Source organism: Somniosus microcephalus, chromosome 4, assembly GCF_052327205.1.
Source record: "Somniosus microcephalus isolate GS21.2 chromosome 4, FLI_Smic_1.0, whole genome shotgun sequence".
NCBI lineage: Eukaryota > Metazoa > Chordata > Chondrichthyes > Squaliformes > Somniosidae > Somniosus > Somniosus microcephalus.
The window spans coordinates 184,015,442-184,031,489 of NC_140990.1; the positions used below are offsets into that span (position 1 = coordinate 184,015,442).

General features: G+C 52.7%; 1 protein-coding gene and 1 pseudogene across 3 annotated transcripts in view; both read right to left on the bottom strand.

Annotated features, from left to right (window-relative positions):
* Window positions 1-1,128: 1,128 nt before the first annotated feature.
* The window catches only part of LOC147120058 (CASP8 and FADD-like apoptosis regulator), a 54,863-nt gene continuing 39,943 nt past the window's right edge, over window positions 1,129-16,048 (bottom strand). For all 3 annotated transcript variants that reach the window (XM_085985576.1, XM_085985575.1, XM_085985577.1), the window contains exons 9-10: window positions 12,130-12,643; window positions 1,129-3,294 (exon numbers count right to left, since the gene is read on the bottom strand). In XM_085985576.1, the coding sequence (XP_085841702.1) occupies window positions 3,165-3,294; window positions 12,130-12,643 (644 nt within the window). In that variant the 3' untranslated portion in view covers window positions 1,129-3,164. The remainder of the gene's footprint in view (window positions 3,295-12,129; window positions 12,644-16,048) is intronic.
* LOC147120059 (U2 spliceosomal RNA) lies at window positions 8,672-8,904 on the bottom strand (annotated as a pseudogene).

Genomic DNA, 16,048 nt, shown 5'->3' on the forward strand with positions numbered 1-16,048 from the left:
AGATTAGCAACAGTAAATGTGGGTCCCTTAGAGGCAGAGACAGGAGAAATTATAATGGGGAATAAGGAAATGGCACAGACGTTAAACAAATATTTTGTATCTGTCGTCACAGTAGAAGACACAAATTATACTGGAAATAGTGGAGAACCAAGTGTCTAATGAGATTGATGAACTCAAAGTAATTAATATTAGTAATGAAAAAGTACTGCAGAAATTAATGGGACTAAAAGCTAACAAATCCTCTGGACCTGATGGCCTACAGCCTAAGGGGGAAAAATTGGATGGCACCCCTTTTGGGGCGCTAATTTTAGCGCTCCGAAGAAGTTAGTGCCCCATCGCTGGAAATTCATTACTAGGGCCCCAAGCAGGAGGTGGAGCGCTGCTGGAAGCTCTCCACCTCCTTCTTGGGGCGCTACAACTGAAGATCGTGGTGCTATGTGCAACAGCACCGCGTCATTACAGGTTTCCTCCCCTGATTAAAGGGGAGGGGCCTAGCGCTGCGCGCACCCGGGCCCTGCTAGGCTACTGGGGAACAGGGTGCCATGGAAACAGCCCAGCATTCGAGGAATGCCAGGCTGAGCAATCGTGGCTGGCACTCCGAGAATAAAAGGGGAAAGGGGCAGGTGCTGGCAGTTGGCCAAAAAAAATTGGCTGCCCGACACCTGCCCATTTTATGAGTGCCGCCACCGCTGCAAAAATGCCCTCCTGACCGTGTTGGACATATCATCCACCGATAGGGAAGGGGGCGCAAGTGGAGTGCCGTGCACGGCAATGATGTCATCGCCAGCAGCGCAGCGCTACTGGCTACCACTAACCTCCCATTGAATTTCACGGGAGGTGTTAGCGGTGCTGCACCAGGGGATTTGCACCACATTAGCACCCCTCGGGGGCACTAACGAAAGGCGCTAATCAACCCAATTTTTCTTCCAAAGTATTTAAAAGAGGTGGCTGCAGAGATAGTGGATGCATTGGTTTTGATCTTTCAGAATTCCCTAGATTCTAGAATGGTGCCCATGGATTGGAAGATAGCAAATGTAACCCCATTATTCAAAAGAGGAAGAGAGAAAAAAGGAACTACAGGCCAGTTAGCCTGACATCAGCAATAGGGAAAATGCTAGAATCTATATCAATGCTTGTCTTTCTTTTATTAGGGCTGTGGTAACAAGACACTTAGAAAATCATAATATGATTAGAGTCAACACAATTTTATGAAAGGGAAATCATGTTTGACAAATCTATGAGAGTATTTTGAGGGTGTAACTAGCAGAGTAGATAAGGGGGAACCAGTGGATGTAGTATATTTGGAATTTCAGAAGACATTCGATAAGGTGCCACACAAGGAATTGTTACACAAAATTAGGGCTCATGGGATTGGGGGTAATATATGGACTGAGGATTGGTTAACGGACAGAAAACAGAGGAATAAACAGGACATTTTCGAATTGGCAGGTTGTAGCTAGTGGAGTGCCACAAGGATCAGTGCTTGGACCTCAGCTATTTACAATCTATATCAATGATGCAGATGAGGGGACCGAATGTAATATATCCAAGTTTGCTGACAATACAAAGCTAGGTGGTAAAGTAAGCTGTGAGGAGGATGCAAAGAGGGTACAAAGGGATATAGACCGGTTAATTGATTGGGCAAGACAGTGACAGATGGAGTATAGCAACATTCCCTATAAGGTGCACGGACTCTCTGCTGGTCCACGCGCAGCCCAAGACCAGCTTTTTTAACATAAAGTTATGTGCATGCGCGAAACTATCAATGGGCAGCGCAGCCCCTTAAAGGGGCCGTGTACCCTCCCAAATAATAAGAGGGAACATTGGAGAGGGGATTAATGTGGGGAAATGTGAAATTATCAACTTTGGTAGGAATAGAAAGGCAGAATCATTTTTTAAACGTGAGACTAGTAAATGTTGGCATTCAGAGGGATTTGGGTGTCCTTGTACATAAATCATAGAAAGTTAACTTGTAGGTACATCAAACAATTAGGAAAGCAAATGGTATGTTGGCCTTTATTACAAGAGGTAATGAAGTAATAAGAGTAAGGAAGTTTTGCTCCAATTGTACAGGGCCTTGGTGAGACCACACCTGGAGTACTGTGCACAGTTTTGGTCTCCTTATCTAAGGAAGGATATACTTGCCTTAGAGGGGATGCAACAAAGGTTCACTAGATTGACTCCTGGGATGAGAGGGCTATGCTGAGGAGAGATTGAGTAGAATGGGCCTATACTCACTGGAGTTTAGAAGAATGAGAGGTGATCTCATTGTATGTATAAAATTCTTAGAGGGCTTGACAGGGTGGATGTTGAGAGTCTGTTTCCCCTGGCTGGAGAGTCTAGATCTAGGGGTCATAATCTCAGGATAAGGGGTCGGTCATTTAGGACTGAGATGAGGAGAAATTCCTTCACTCAGATAGTTGTGAATCTTTGAAATTCTCTACCCCAGAGGGCTGTGGAGGCTCAGTTGTTGAGTATATTCAAGACTGAGAGCGATAGATTTTTGGGCACTAAGGGAATCAAGGGATATGGGTTAGGGCTGGAAAGTCGAGTTGACGCAGATTAGCCATGATCTTATTGAATGGCGGAGCAGGTTTGAGGGGCCATATGGTCTACTCCAGCTCCTATTTCTTAAGTACTCCAGGTGTGGCTGCAGCAGTGCTCAGTATTGTACCCAGTACTCCAGCTGTGGGGGTACAGAACTGAAAATGCAAAGATGACAGTGACAGTTGTGAGACCTCATAAATTGAACACATTGAGTAAAATGTTTTATTCAGTGCTGCATGAGAAGTACAGCATTTCACTTCTGATAGCCCACAGACTGAAAAGGAGTGCATTCCTAGATCCCTCCCTGCCTTGATCCCTCTCCCCATGCCAACTAGATCTCTCCCCGCCTGATCCCTCTCCCCAATCTAGATCCCACTCCCCATGCCATCTAGATCTACCTCCCGCCTTGATTCCTCTCCTCAGGCCAAGATCCGTCTCCCCTGGCCTAGATCTCTCAGTGGACCTGATTTTCCTCTCCTGAATGAGTACATGTCTTCCTTTTTTAGATGCTAGGGAACCAGTGCTTCGCGACTGCTTGTGTCATGAAGTCCGGTTTCATACTGTGATCAGTCTGTTTTCAATCGAAAATTAGAGTAACGGGAGATCTGTGAGTGACGTCAGGGGAAGATGAGCTTCTTCCTCAGCGTGTGTCGGAGGACCAGGGGTGCAGGCTCCTTGCGGGCCAGTCGCTGGTTTCTCAGCATCGTTTTTCTGTTCACCTCCGTTAGCATTGATATCAAATCGCACCTGGAGAGAGGGTGGACACATCAGAATCACAAACTGTGACAGTCACTACATGGATATCTGAATCACAGACTGTGACACTGCACGGACATCCGAATCACAGACTGTGACACTGCACGGACATCCGAATCACAGACTGTGACACTGCACGGACATCCGAATCACAGACTGTAACACTGCACGGACATCCGAATCACAGACTGTGACACTGCACGGACATCCGAATCACAGACTGTGACACTGCACGGACATCCGAATCACAGACTGTGACACTCAGTGCACAAACACAATACAGAATAGGCCACTCTGACCCATCAACTTCCATAGAATCATAGAATTGTACAGCATAGAAGGAAGCCATTTGGCCCATCGTGCCTGTGCCGGCTCTTTGGTAGAGCTATCTAATTAATCCCACTTCCCTGCTCTTTCCCCATAGCTCTGAAAATGTTCCCCTTTCAAGCATTTATCCAATTCCCTTTTGAATGTTACTATTGAATCTGTTTCCACCACCTTTTCAAGCAGTGCATTCCACATCATAACAACTCGCTGCGTAAAATAAAAATTCCTCATGCCGCCTCTGATTCTTTGGCCAACTACGTTAAATCTGTGTCCTCTGCTTACCGACCTTTCGGCCACTGGAAGCAGTTTCTCCTTATGTACACTATCAAAACCCTTCATGATTTTGAACGCCTCTATCAAATTTTCCCTTAACCTTCTCTGCTCTCAGGAGAACAACCTAGCTTCTCCAGTCTCTCCACATAACTGAAGTCCCTCATCCCTGGTACCATTCTAGCAGATCTCCTCTGCACCCTCTCCAAGGCCTTGACATCCTTCCTAAAGTGTAATTCCAAGAATTGGCTACAATACTCCAGCTGGGCTCTAATGAGTGCTTTATAAAGGTTTACCATAACTTCTTTGCTTTTGTATTCTATGCCTCTATTAATAAAGCCAAGGATACCATCTGCTTTAACAGCCTTCTCAACTTGTCCTGCCACCTTCAAAGGTTTGTGTACGTAAACCCCCTGGTATCACTGACCCTGCACCCCCTTTAATATTGTATCATTTAGTTTATATTGACTCTCCTCGATCTCCCTGCCAAAATGTAATACTTTACACTTCTCTGCATTAAATTTCATCTGCCATCAATGTCCCTTTAAGCAACCTGGAGCTCCCACGCAGCCGGCTCGCCAGCTTTTAAATGGGAAAAACCGCACATGCGCAGTATTTTGAATGGCCCACGCAGCCCCTTAAAATGGCTGCACACCCAAATTTTTTTTAAAGGAACATTGTCTGCCATTTGTCTGCCCATTTCACCAGTCTACGTATTCTTGAAGTCTGTTATTATCCTCCTCACTGTTTGCTGCACTTTCTAGTTTCATGTCATCTGCAAACTTTGAAACTGTTTAACCCAAGTCCAGGTCATTAATATATATCAAAAAGAGCTGTGGTCCTAATACCAACCCCTGGGGAACACCACCGTATACTTCCCTCCAGTCTGAAAAACAATCGTTCACCACTACTCTCTGTCCCTTAGCCAATTTCGTATCCACGCTGCCACTGCCCCTTTAATCCAATGGACTTTAAGTCCTAGAAATTGGGTTGGGGCGCCAAAGTGGCGCAAAAGTCGCCTGAGCGCAGGATTTAGCGCAGCGATCGGAGTGATACCGATCGCCAGAAATTCAGTTTCAGTGCCCCTCGAGGGACATGGGGCGAGGCTCGAGGTGCTCCGCGTCCCTCTTAGAGCACTGAAACTGATTATCACAGCGCAACGTGCCGCAGCGCCACATGCTGCGGCACGGCACGCTGCGGTACTGCAGGCCTTCCTCCCACTGTTAAGGGGGAGGTGCCTGCAACAGCGCGATCCCCGCTCACGAGTGCCGGCAAATGAGCCCGGCACCAAGGAGAAGTGCCGGGCTCTCGGGAAACAGCCGGCAATGCCGCGGGGGTGGGGGGGGGGTGGTTAGGAGGCCGGGGACGGAGGTGCTGGCAGGCGGCCGCCCCGCACCTCCACCTTAACTTGCGCCGCTGCTGGCACAGTAAGGCCCCGTGAACCGGGCGTGGGTAGCAAGCGGCGCAACTGCGGCGTTCGCTACCAAATATCGCGAACGGGGCACGAATGGGGCGCTGCGCACACCGATGACGTCATCGGTGGCGGCGCAGCGCAAATGCCCAACGCCACCATTAGCGCCCCTACTGAATATCGCGGGAGACGCAGCCAGTGGCGCTACAGCCACTGACTGCCTCTTTAGGTGCTACTCACCCAATTTCTCCCCCTAAATTTTTTATCAAACGCCTTTTGAAAGTCCATATACACAACATTAACTGCACTACCCTCATCAGCCCTCTCCGTTACTTCATTAAAGAACTCAATCAAGTTAGTCAAACATGATTTGCCTTTAACAAATCCGTGCTGGCAGTCAATTGTTTGTTGGCGTTCACCTCTAGGGGAACTACCCTTTCTGCTCCCAGTCTCCTGCCTGCCCTCCTTACCCTTCAATGTTCCTCTTTCAAGCAACTATTTTAAGAGTATTTGTGGACTCTGCTTTAATAACAGTCTGTGGCAGACGATTCCACATTCAAATTCCCTCCGAGTGAAGACATTTTTTTCTAGCCTCTCCTTTAATTCTTTTTGTGTCTCAATAACCAATGGAAACAATCCATCACTGTTTACCTCATCGTAACCCTTCATAATCATCACGTTGTCCCTTAACCTTCTCCGCCCTAGTGAAAAAGACCAAACTTCTCAAGTCTCTCAAAATCCATAACCTCGCACCCCTAGTAACATTCTAATGAATATACCCTGCACCTTTCCCATTGTTTTGTATTTTTCCTGTCATGAGGTGCCCAAAACTGCACATAATTCTCCAACTGCAGCCTCTGGTCTTGTACAAGTTCCACATGAGCTCCCACTTCTGTGTCCTGTGACTCAGGATACAAAACACAAGGAAGCCTTGATCCTGTTCCTTTGTTCCCTCTGCTCCTTGACTCCATTTAATATTTCACCATTTAAAGTGAGTTTCTATCCTTACCTCAAGATATTACCTCACACTTCTCCACATTGGACGGCAGCTGCCCCCTCTCTGCCCATCCAGCTAACCCGTCTATGTCCACATGCAGTCTTTCACAATCCTTTCCACCATCTACAAGGCACAAGTCAGGAGTGTGATGGAATATTCTCCACTTGCCTGGATGAGTGCAGCTCCAACAACACTCGAAGCTCGATACCATCCAGGCCAAAGCAGCCCGCTTGATTGGCACCCCATCCACCACCTTAAACATTCACTCCCTCCAGCACCAGGGTACCGTGGCTGCAGTGTGTACCAACTACAAGATGCACTGCAGCAACTCGCCAAGGCTTCTTCGGCAGCACCTCCCAAACCCACGACCTCTTCCACCTAGAAAGATGAGGGCAGCAGGCGCATGGGAACACCACCACCTCCAAGTTCCCCTCCAAGTCACACACCATCCTGACTTAGAAGTAAATTGCCGTTCCTTCATCATGGCTGGATCAAAATCCTGGAACTCCCTCCCTAACAGCACTGCGGGAGTGCCATCACCACACGGACTGCAGCGGTTCAAGAAGGTGGCTCACCACCACCTTCTCAAGGGCAATTAGGGATGGGCAATAAATGCTGGCTTTGCCAGGGATGCTCACATCCCATAAAACGAATTTTTTAAAAAATCCCAGTCACAATTTGCTACACACATAAGGGCAGAAATTCACCTGGGCCCAGATTGGGTGCTGTGCAGGGAGCATGCGTCAGATCGCGTGGGCACAACTAGGAAGCAGAATTGGACAGGGGGCCTCATTATCATTAAATAGGGGAGCTACCAACATTAATCGCGAAATTGACTGGCAACTCGCTTCGGGTGGGAGGGGGATATTGGGGGGGTTCCTGACACCATTTAAAGGCAGTCTGCACCTCTTAAAGGGGAGGTGCATTTTGGCTGCAGGCAACTGTCACGGTTTGTCACAAAGGCAGACAAAGGAAAAGGTACAAGGTTCTCAGTCACTGCTTTAGAGGTTGTCAGGAGGTGGTCAGCAGGAGAGATGTCCTCTTCTCACCAGGTGGTAGGAAGTTATCCCGCTAATCTACTCGGCAGAAGTGGGCACAGGTGGCGGAGGGTGTCAGCACAAGGAGCATTGCCCCAGGACATGGCTGCAATGTAGGAAGTTTAATGACCTGATCAGGGTTGCTAAGGTAAGACTCCTAACTTGACCTCGCATCACTCTGTCCATAACCCTGCACCACCCGAGGTCCCAGCACTCACCACTCACCCTCTCGAGTACCAGCACTCTCCTCCATTCACTGCAGCACATTTCCTTCTGCTCCTAATGTCACACTCTGCAACTCCTACTCTCCTCACTAATATTGCCTTCACCTACTCACGCCGCTGCCATCCTCCTCACGCCAACACCACTATTCTACCTTGACATGCACATCCTCAAAGCATCTCACTAGGCAATCACTAACTCTCTCCCTTCTTTCTTTCAGGACAAGCTCACAGCAATAGCAGGGAGGAGGTGAAGACAGGAGGAGGGAGAGCATCCATTCAGGTCCTCTCCCTACTCTAGGAAGAAGTCAAGGAGATCATGGGGATGGGTCGTGTCAGGGCATGGCGAGTGCCCCAGGCTGAAGGACGAAACCTGCAGGGTGCTTGGCGATAATACAATCTGTCTCGTCACACACATGCAGCCCGGGACCGGCTTTTGCCATGTTAAAGTTCGTGCATGCGTGTTATTTTGAATGGGTTGTGCCTCTGGCCACAGACCAGCTGAACATTTAGGGAGTGGAACCCCTTCTCATTATAAAACATGGCTGGTTCTTAAAAGAGAGAACGCAGGGCAATGTGTGTGCACTCAATGAGACCATGCACCTGGGGAAACCCAGCCATGTGGGCACATCTGACAGCGCCTCCTCCTATGACCACCTGACCAATCCCTATAGAGCACACAAAAGCAAAATGCTGCAGATTCTGGAAATCTGAAATAAAAACAGAAAATGCTGGAAACACTCAGTCGGACAGGCAGCACCCGTGGAGAGAGAAGCAGAGTTAACATTTCAGGTCGACCTTTCGTCAGAACTGGAAGAAGTTAGAGATATAACAGGTTTTAAGCAAATACAGAGGCGGGGAAAGGGGGTGGGAGATGGGGAGGGGAGGAAAGAACAAAAGGGAAGGTCTGTGATAGGGTGGCAGGCAGGAGAGATTAAACAATAAAAGGGATGATGGTGCGAGGCAAAAGGAGATGGTAATGGGACAATGAAACGTTAACTCTGTTTCTCTCACCACAGATGCAGGCAGACCTGCCGAGTGTTTCCAGTATTTTCTGTTTTTATTTTTTTTTCATGAAGCTGTTTTTAATTTTTCAAAATCTCCCGAGAGGTGCACCTTTCCCAGAGGCACTGCAATACCAGGTCGATGCGTGGAGTGGACGGAGCAAGCCCCTATTCCATCTCCCTGTTCCAAAAATCAATGTAATATATGGTCCCCAGATTACAGAGCAGGAACAGTGCAATAACCATCTGACCGATCTCTATCGAGCCTGGTGGGAGCTGATCCCTGCCCACATTTAATACCTTGTTTGTTGTACAGGAGAAAAGACAAAGCGATACCATTTCCCAAGTTAATGAGAGGTTGGCTTTGACCACAGATAAAGGAGCAGCCAGTATTGTCCAGGACCGCCTGAGGCGGGGCTCGGGGTTTACCTGTGGTGGGGCTCTGGATTTACCTGTGTCGGGGGCTCTGGGTTTACCTGTGGCGGGGGCTCGGGGTTTACCTGTGGCGGGGGCTCGGGGTTTACCTGTGGCGGGGGCTCGGGGTTTACCTGTGGCGGGGGCTCGGGGTTAACCTGTGGCGGGGGCTCGGGGTTTACCTGTGGCGGGGCTCGGGGTTTACCTGTGGCGGGGGCTCGGGGTTAACCTGTGGCGGGGGCTCGGGATTTACCTGTGGTGGGGCTCTGGATTTACCTGTGTCGGGGGCTCGGGGTTTACCTGTGGCGGGGGCTCGGGGTTTACCTGTGGCGGGGCTCGGGGTTTACCTGTGGCGGGGGCTCGGGGTTTACCTGTGGCGGGGGCTCGGGGTTAACCTGTGGCGGGGGCTCGGGGTTTACCTGTGGCGGGGGCTCGGGATTTACCTGTGGTGGGGCTCTGGATTTAGCTGTGTCGGGGGCTCGGGATTTAGCTGTGTCGGGGGCTCGGGGTTTACCTGTGGTGGGGCTCGGGGTTTACCTGTGGCGGGGGCTCGGGGTTTACCTGTGGCAGGGGCTCGGGATTTACCTGTGGCGGGGGCTCGGGGTTTACCTGTGGCGGGGGCTCGGGGTGTACCTGTGGCGAAGGCTCGGGGTTAACCTGTGGCGGGGGCTCGGGGTTTACCTGTGGCGGGGGCTCGGGGTTTACCAGTGGTGGGGCTTGGGGTTTACCTGTGGCGGGGGCTCGGGGTTTACCTGTGGCGGGGGCTCGGGATTTACCTGTGGCGGGGGCTCGGGATTTACCTGTGGCGGGGGCTCGGGATTTATCTTTGTCGGGGGCTCGGGCTTTACCTGTGGCGGGGGCTCGGGGTTTACCTGTGACGGGGCTTGGGATTTACCTTTGTCGGGGGTTTACCTGTGGCGGAGGCTCGGGGTTTACCTGTGGCGGGGGCTCGGGGTGTACCTGTGGCGGGGGCTCGGGGTTTACCTGTGGCGGAGGCTCGGGATTTACCTGTGGCGGGGGCTCGGGATTTACCTGTGGCGGGGCTCGGGATTTATCTTTGTCGGGGGCTCGGGGTTTACCTGTGGCGGGGGCTCGGGGTTTACCTGTGACGGGGCTTGGGATTTACCTTTGTCGGGGGTTTACCTGTGGCGGAGGCTCGGGGTTTACCTGTGGCGGGGGTTCGGGGTTTACCTGTGGAGGGGGTTCGGGGTTTACCTGTGGCGGGGGTTCGAGGTTTACCTGTGGCGGTGGTTCGGGGTTTACCTGTGGCGGGGGCTCGGGGTTTACCTGTGGCGGGGGCTCGGGGTTTACCTGTGGCGGGGGCTCGGGGATTACCTGTGGCGGGGGCTCGGGGATTACCTGTGTCGGGGGCTCGGGGTTTACCTGTGGCGGGGGCTCGGGGTTTACCTGTGGCGGGGGCTCGGGGTTTACCTGTGGCGGGGGCTCGGGGTTTACCTGTGGCGGGGGCTCGGTGTTTACCTGTGGCGGGGGCTCGGGGTTTACCTGTGGCGGGGTTTACCTGTGGCGGGGGCTCGGGGTTTACCTGTGGCGGGGGCTCGGGGTTTACCTGTGGCGGGGGCTCGGGGTTTACCTGTGGCGGGGGCTCGGGGTTTACCTGTGGCGGGGTTTACCTGTGGCGGGGGCTCGGGGTTTACCTGTGGCGGGGGCTCGGGGTTTACCTGTGGCGGGGTTTACCTGTGGCGGGGCTCGGGATTTATCTGTGTCGGGGGCTCGGGGTTTACCTGTGGCGGGGCTCGGGGTTTACCTGTGGCGGGGGCTCGGGGTTTACCTGTGGCGGGGGCTCGGGGTTTACCTGTGTCGGGGTTTACCTCTGGCGGGGGCTCGGGGTTTACCTCTGGCGGGGGCTCGGGGTTTACCTGTGGCGGGGTTTACCTGTGGCGGGGGCTCGGGGTTTACCTCTGGCGGGGGCTCGGGGTTTACCTGTGGCGGGGTTTACCTGTGGCGGGGGCTCGGGGTTTACCTGTGGCGGGGGCTCGGGGTTTACCTGTGGCGGGGTTTACCTGTGGCGGGGGCTCGGGGTTTACCTGTGGCGGGGGCTCGGGGTTTACCTGTGGCGGGGGCTCGGGGTTTACCTGTGGCGGGGTTTACCTGTGGCGGGGCTCGGGATTTATCTGTGTCGGGGGCTCGGGGTTTACCTGTGGCGGGGCTCGGGGTTTACCTGTGGCGGGGGCTCGGGGTTTACCTGTGGCGGGGGCTCGGGGTTTACCTGTGTCGGGGTTTACCTCTGGCGGGAGCTCGGGGTTTACCTCTGGCGGGGGCTCGGGGTTTACCTCTGGCGGGGGCTCGGGGTTGACCTCTGGCGGGGGCTCGGGGTTGACCTCTGGCGGGGGCTCGGGGTTGACCTCTGGCGGGGGCTCGGGGTTGACCTCTGGCGGGGGCTCGGGGTTGACCTCTGGCGGGGGCTCGGGGTTGACCTCTGGCGGGGGCTCGGGGTTGACCTCTGGCGGGGGCTCGGGGTTGACCTCTGGCGGGGGCTCGGGGTTGACCTCTGGCGGGGGCTCGGGGTTTACCTGTGGCGGGGGCTCGGGGTTTACCTGTGGCGGGGGCTCGGGGTTTACCTGTGGCGGGGGCTCGGGGTTTACCTGTGGCGGGGGCTCGGGGTTTACCTGTGGCGGGGGCTCGGGGTTTACCTGTGGCGGGGGCTCGGGGTTTACCTGTGGCGGGGGCTCGGGGTTTACCTGTGGCGGGGGCTCGGGGTTTACCTGTGGCGGGGGCTCGGTGTTTACCTGTGGCGGGGGCTCGGGGTTTACCTGTGGCGGGGGCTCGGGGTGTACCTGTGGCGGGGCTCGGGATTTACCTGTGGCGGGATCTCGGGGTTTACCTGTGGTGGGGGCTCGTGATTTACCTGGGTTTACCTGTGGCAGGGGCTCGGGATTTACCTGTGGTGGGGGCTCGGGGTTTACCTCTGGCGGGGGCACGGGGTTTACATTTGGTGGGGGCTCGGGGTTTACCTGTGGTGGGGGCTCGGGGTTTACCTGTGGTGGGGGCTCGGGGTTTACCTGTGGTGGGGGCTCGGGGTTTACCTGTGGTGGGGGCTCGGGGTTTACCTGTGGTGGGGGCTCGCCGTTTACCTGTGGTGGGGGCTCGCCGTTTACCTGGCGTACCTGACGCCTCCAGTACTTACTTGTGCTGATGTTTCCGCAGACACTCCGAGAGTGTGCGCATGAAGGATGACGGTTGTTGGGGCTCCCGGAGCAGCAGGTCCTCAGAGACCCAACAGCAACTCCACAGGATGTCCGCTTCCTCAGGAATTACTTCCTCCCAGTCATTGCCGTCAGCCTGAATTGCATCTCCGTTATTCAGAGCAGCGTCTGTCTCCAATTCACCGTCAGACACGGTCGTGGCCCTGAGGAAAACTTGAACAAAGAAGAGCCGGGGCTTGCCCAGCAGGGGCCGACAGCTCTGCCCTTTGAAATAGCCCTGAATTTGTTGAAAGGAAAGTCCGGGGCTGTCCCCATCAACAGCCAGTACAGAATCCCGAGTCCCGCGGCTGACGATGCAACACACAAAGCAGTCGTGGGTGGCCAGATCCTCCCGCTTCGACGTTTCTCTCAGAATCTGCTTCAGGTGGTCCAGCTCGACGTACAGGTGCAGGAGGACCTGGAAATGGAGGGCCTCAAACGTCTCCTTCAATAAATCTAGGAAAAGCAACCAACAGCAAGGGGACAGAATCAGTGCACGGATAATAGGGGTCAAAAGACAGGGAATGGGGGGGGGTGGAAAATACATGGGGAATGGGGGGGATAATTTACGGGGAATGGGGGGGATAATACACGGGGAATGGGGGGGACACGGGGAATGGGGAATAATACACAGGGAATGGGGGGATAATACACGGGGAATGGGGGGATAATACACGGGGAATGGGGGATAATACACGGGGAATGGGGGATAATACACGGGGAATGGGGGATAATACACGGGGAATGGGGGATAATACACGGGGAATGGGGGGGATAATACACGGGGAATGGGGGGATAATACACGGGGAATGGGGGGGATAATACACGGGGAATGGGGGGGATAATACACGGGGAATGGGGGGGATAATACACTGGGAATGGAGGGGATAATACACGGGCAATGGGGGGGATAATACACGGGGAATGGGGCGGTTAATACACAGGAATGGGGCGGTTAATACACGGGGAATGGGGGATAATACACGGAATGTGGGGGATAATACACGGGGAATGGGGGATAATACACGGGGAATGGGGGGATAATACACGGGGAATGGGGGGATAATACACGGGGAATAGGGGATAATACACGGGGAATGGAGGATAATACACGGGGAATGGGGGGATAATACACGGGGAATGGGGGGATAATACACGGGGAATGGGGAATAATACACGGGGAATGGGGAATAATACACGGGGAATGGGGAATAATACACGGGGAATGGGGAATAATACACGGGGAATGGGGAGATAATACACAGGGAACGTGGGGGGATAATACACGGGGAATGGGGGGATAATACACGGGGAATGGGGGATATAATACACTGGGAATGGGGGGATAATACACGGGGAATGGGGGATAATACACGGGGAATGGGGAGATAATACACGGGGAATGGAGGGATAATACACGGGGAATGGAGGGATAATACACGGGGAATGGAGGGATAATACACGGGGAATGGGGGGATGACACGGGGAATGGGGGGGATAATACACAGGGAATGGGGGATAATACACGGGGAATGGAGGGATAATACACGGGGAATGGAGGGATAATACACGGGGAATGGAGGGATAATACACGGGGAACGGGGAGATAATACACGGGGAATGGGGGGATTACACAGGAATGGGGGGATAATACACGAGGAATGGGGGATAATACACGGGGAGTGGGGGGGATAATACACGGGGAGTGGGGGGGATAATACACGGAGTGGGGGGGATAATACACGGGGAATGGGGGCGATAATATACGGGGAATGGGGGATAATACACGGGGAATGGGGGGATAATACACGGGGAATGGGGGGATAAAACACTGGGAATGGGGGATAATACACGGGGAATGGGGGGATAATACACGGGGAATGGGGGGATAATACACGGGGAATGGGGGGATAATACACGGGGAATGGGGGGATAATACACGGGGAATGGGGGGATAATACACAGGGAATGGGGGGGATAATACACGGGGAATGGGGGATAATACGGGGAATGGGGGGTAGTACACAGGGAATGGAGGATAATACATGGGGGATAATACACGGGGAATGGGGCGGTAATAAACGGAATGGGGATAATAGACGGGGAATGGGGATAATGCACGGGGAATGGGGGGATAATACACGGGGAATGGGGGGATAATACGGGGAATGGGGATAATACAAGGGGAATGGAGAATAATACACAGGGAATGGGGGGATAATACACGGGAAATGAGGGGATAATACACGGGGAATGGGGGGATAATACACGGGGAATGGGGGGGTAGTACACAGGGAATGGAGGATAATACATGGGGAATGGGGGATAATACACGGGGAATGGGGGTTAATACACGGGGAATGGGGGGGATAACACACGGGGAATGGGGGGATAATACACGGGGAATGGGGCGGTAATAAACAGGGAATGGGGGATAATAGACGGGGAATGGGGATAATACACGGGGAATGGGGGGATAATACACAGGGAATGGGGGGATAACATACGGGGAATGGGGATAATACAAGTGGAATGGGGGATAATACACGGGGAATGGGGAATAATACACAGGGAATGGCTGGATAATACACGGGGAATGGGGGGATAATACACGGGGAATGGGGGGATAATACACGGGGAATGGGGGGATAATACACGGGGAATGGGTGGGATAATACACGGGGAATGGGTGGGATAATACACGGGGAGTGGGGGGATAATACACGGGGAGTGGGGGGATAACACACGGGGAATGGGGGGGATAACACACGGGGAATGGGGGGATAATACACGGAGAAAGGGGGGATAATACACGGGGAATAATACATGGGGAATGGGGGGATAATACACGGGGAATGGGGGGATAATACACGGGGAATGGGGGGATAATACACGGGGAATGGAGGGGATAATGCACGGGGAATGGAGGGGATAATACACGGGGAATGGAGGGGATAATACACGGGGAATGGAGGGGATAATACACGGGGAATGGAGGGGATAATACACGGGGAATGGAGGGGATAATACACGGGGAATGGAGGGGATAATACACGGGGAATGGAGAGGGTAATACACGGGGAATGGAGGGGATAATACACGGGGAATGGAGGGGATAATACACGGGGAAAGGCGGTTAATACACGGGGAATGGGGATAATACACAGGGAATGGAGGGGTTAATACACAGGGAATCGGGGGGTTAATACACAAGGAATGGGGAATAATACATGGGGGATGTAGGGGTTTGCAAAATTCCCCTATTTTCACTGAAGATTGAAAAATATTGGGCCACATCGTGGATGAAGAATCATGTGTTTTGAATTGCCTCTGGGTAGGACAGTGTTTTTAAAACATACCCAGAATCGTGAAAAGCCGCATTGAGCAGAGCAGCACTTGGGCAACATCAGGATCTAAGACATTACATTTGATTAAAAATGGTACCTCTGAGTTTCGAACTGTATATTCCAAAGAGGTATGAAAATGGCCGTCAGAAAGCATGGCCAAATAGGCTTAAAAGAGCAGCTAGCAGCTTGGAGTATGTATGTGTGGGAGGATCTAGCAGTGGCTGTGCGTAAGACCTGCCAATCAAAGGGAGGTTCCCTTCTAAGCAATCGATGTTGTTTATTGACATAAGGGATTAACCCACTTGAGACTAAAGGACAATCGATTGAAACTGCTTCTGTTTACACAGCAATTCAGCCATTCAACAGCCCTTACACACACAATGGAGATACTGAAGCCATGGAACTGACTTTTGAAAGGGAACAGTTTAAGAATTGAATGGGTTTTTGAATTACCCATTATTGGACAATAGGGCAGTTGCATTCCCTTTTGTTTTAGCCCAGGTGAGCTCCGGA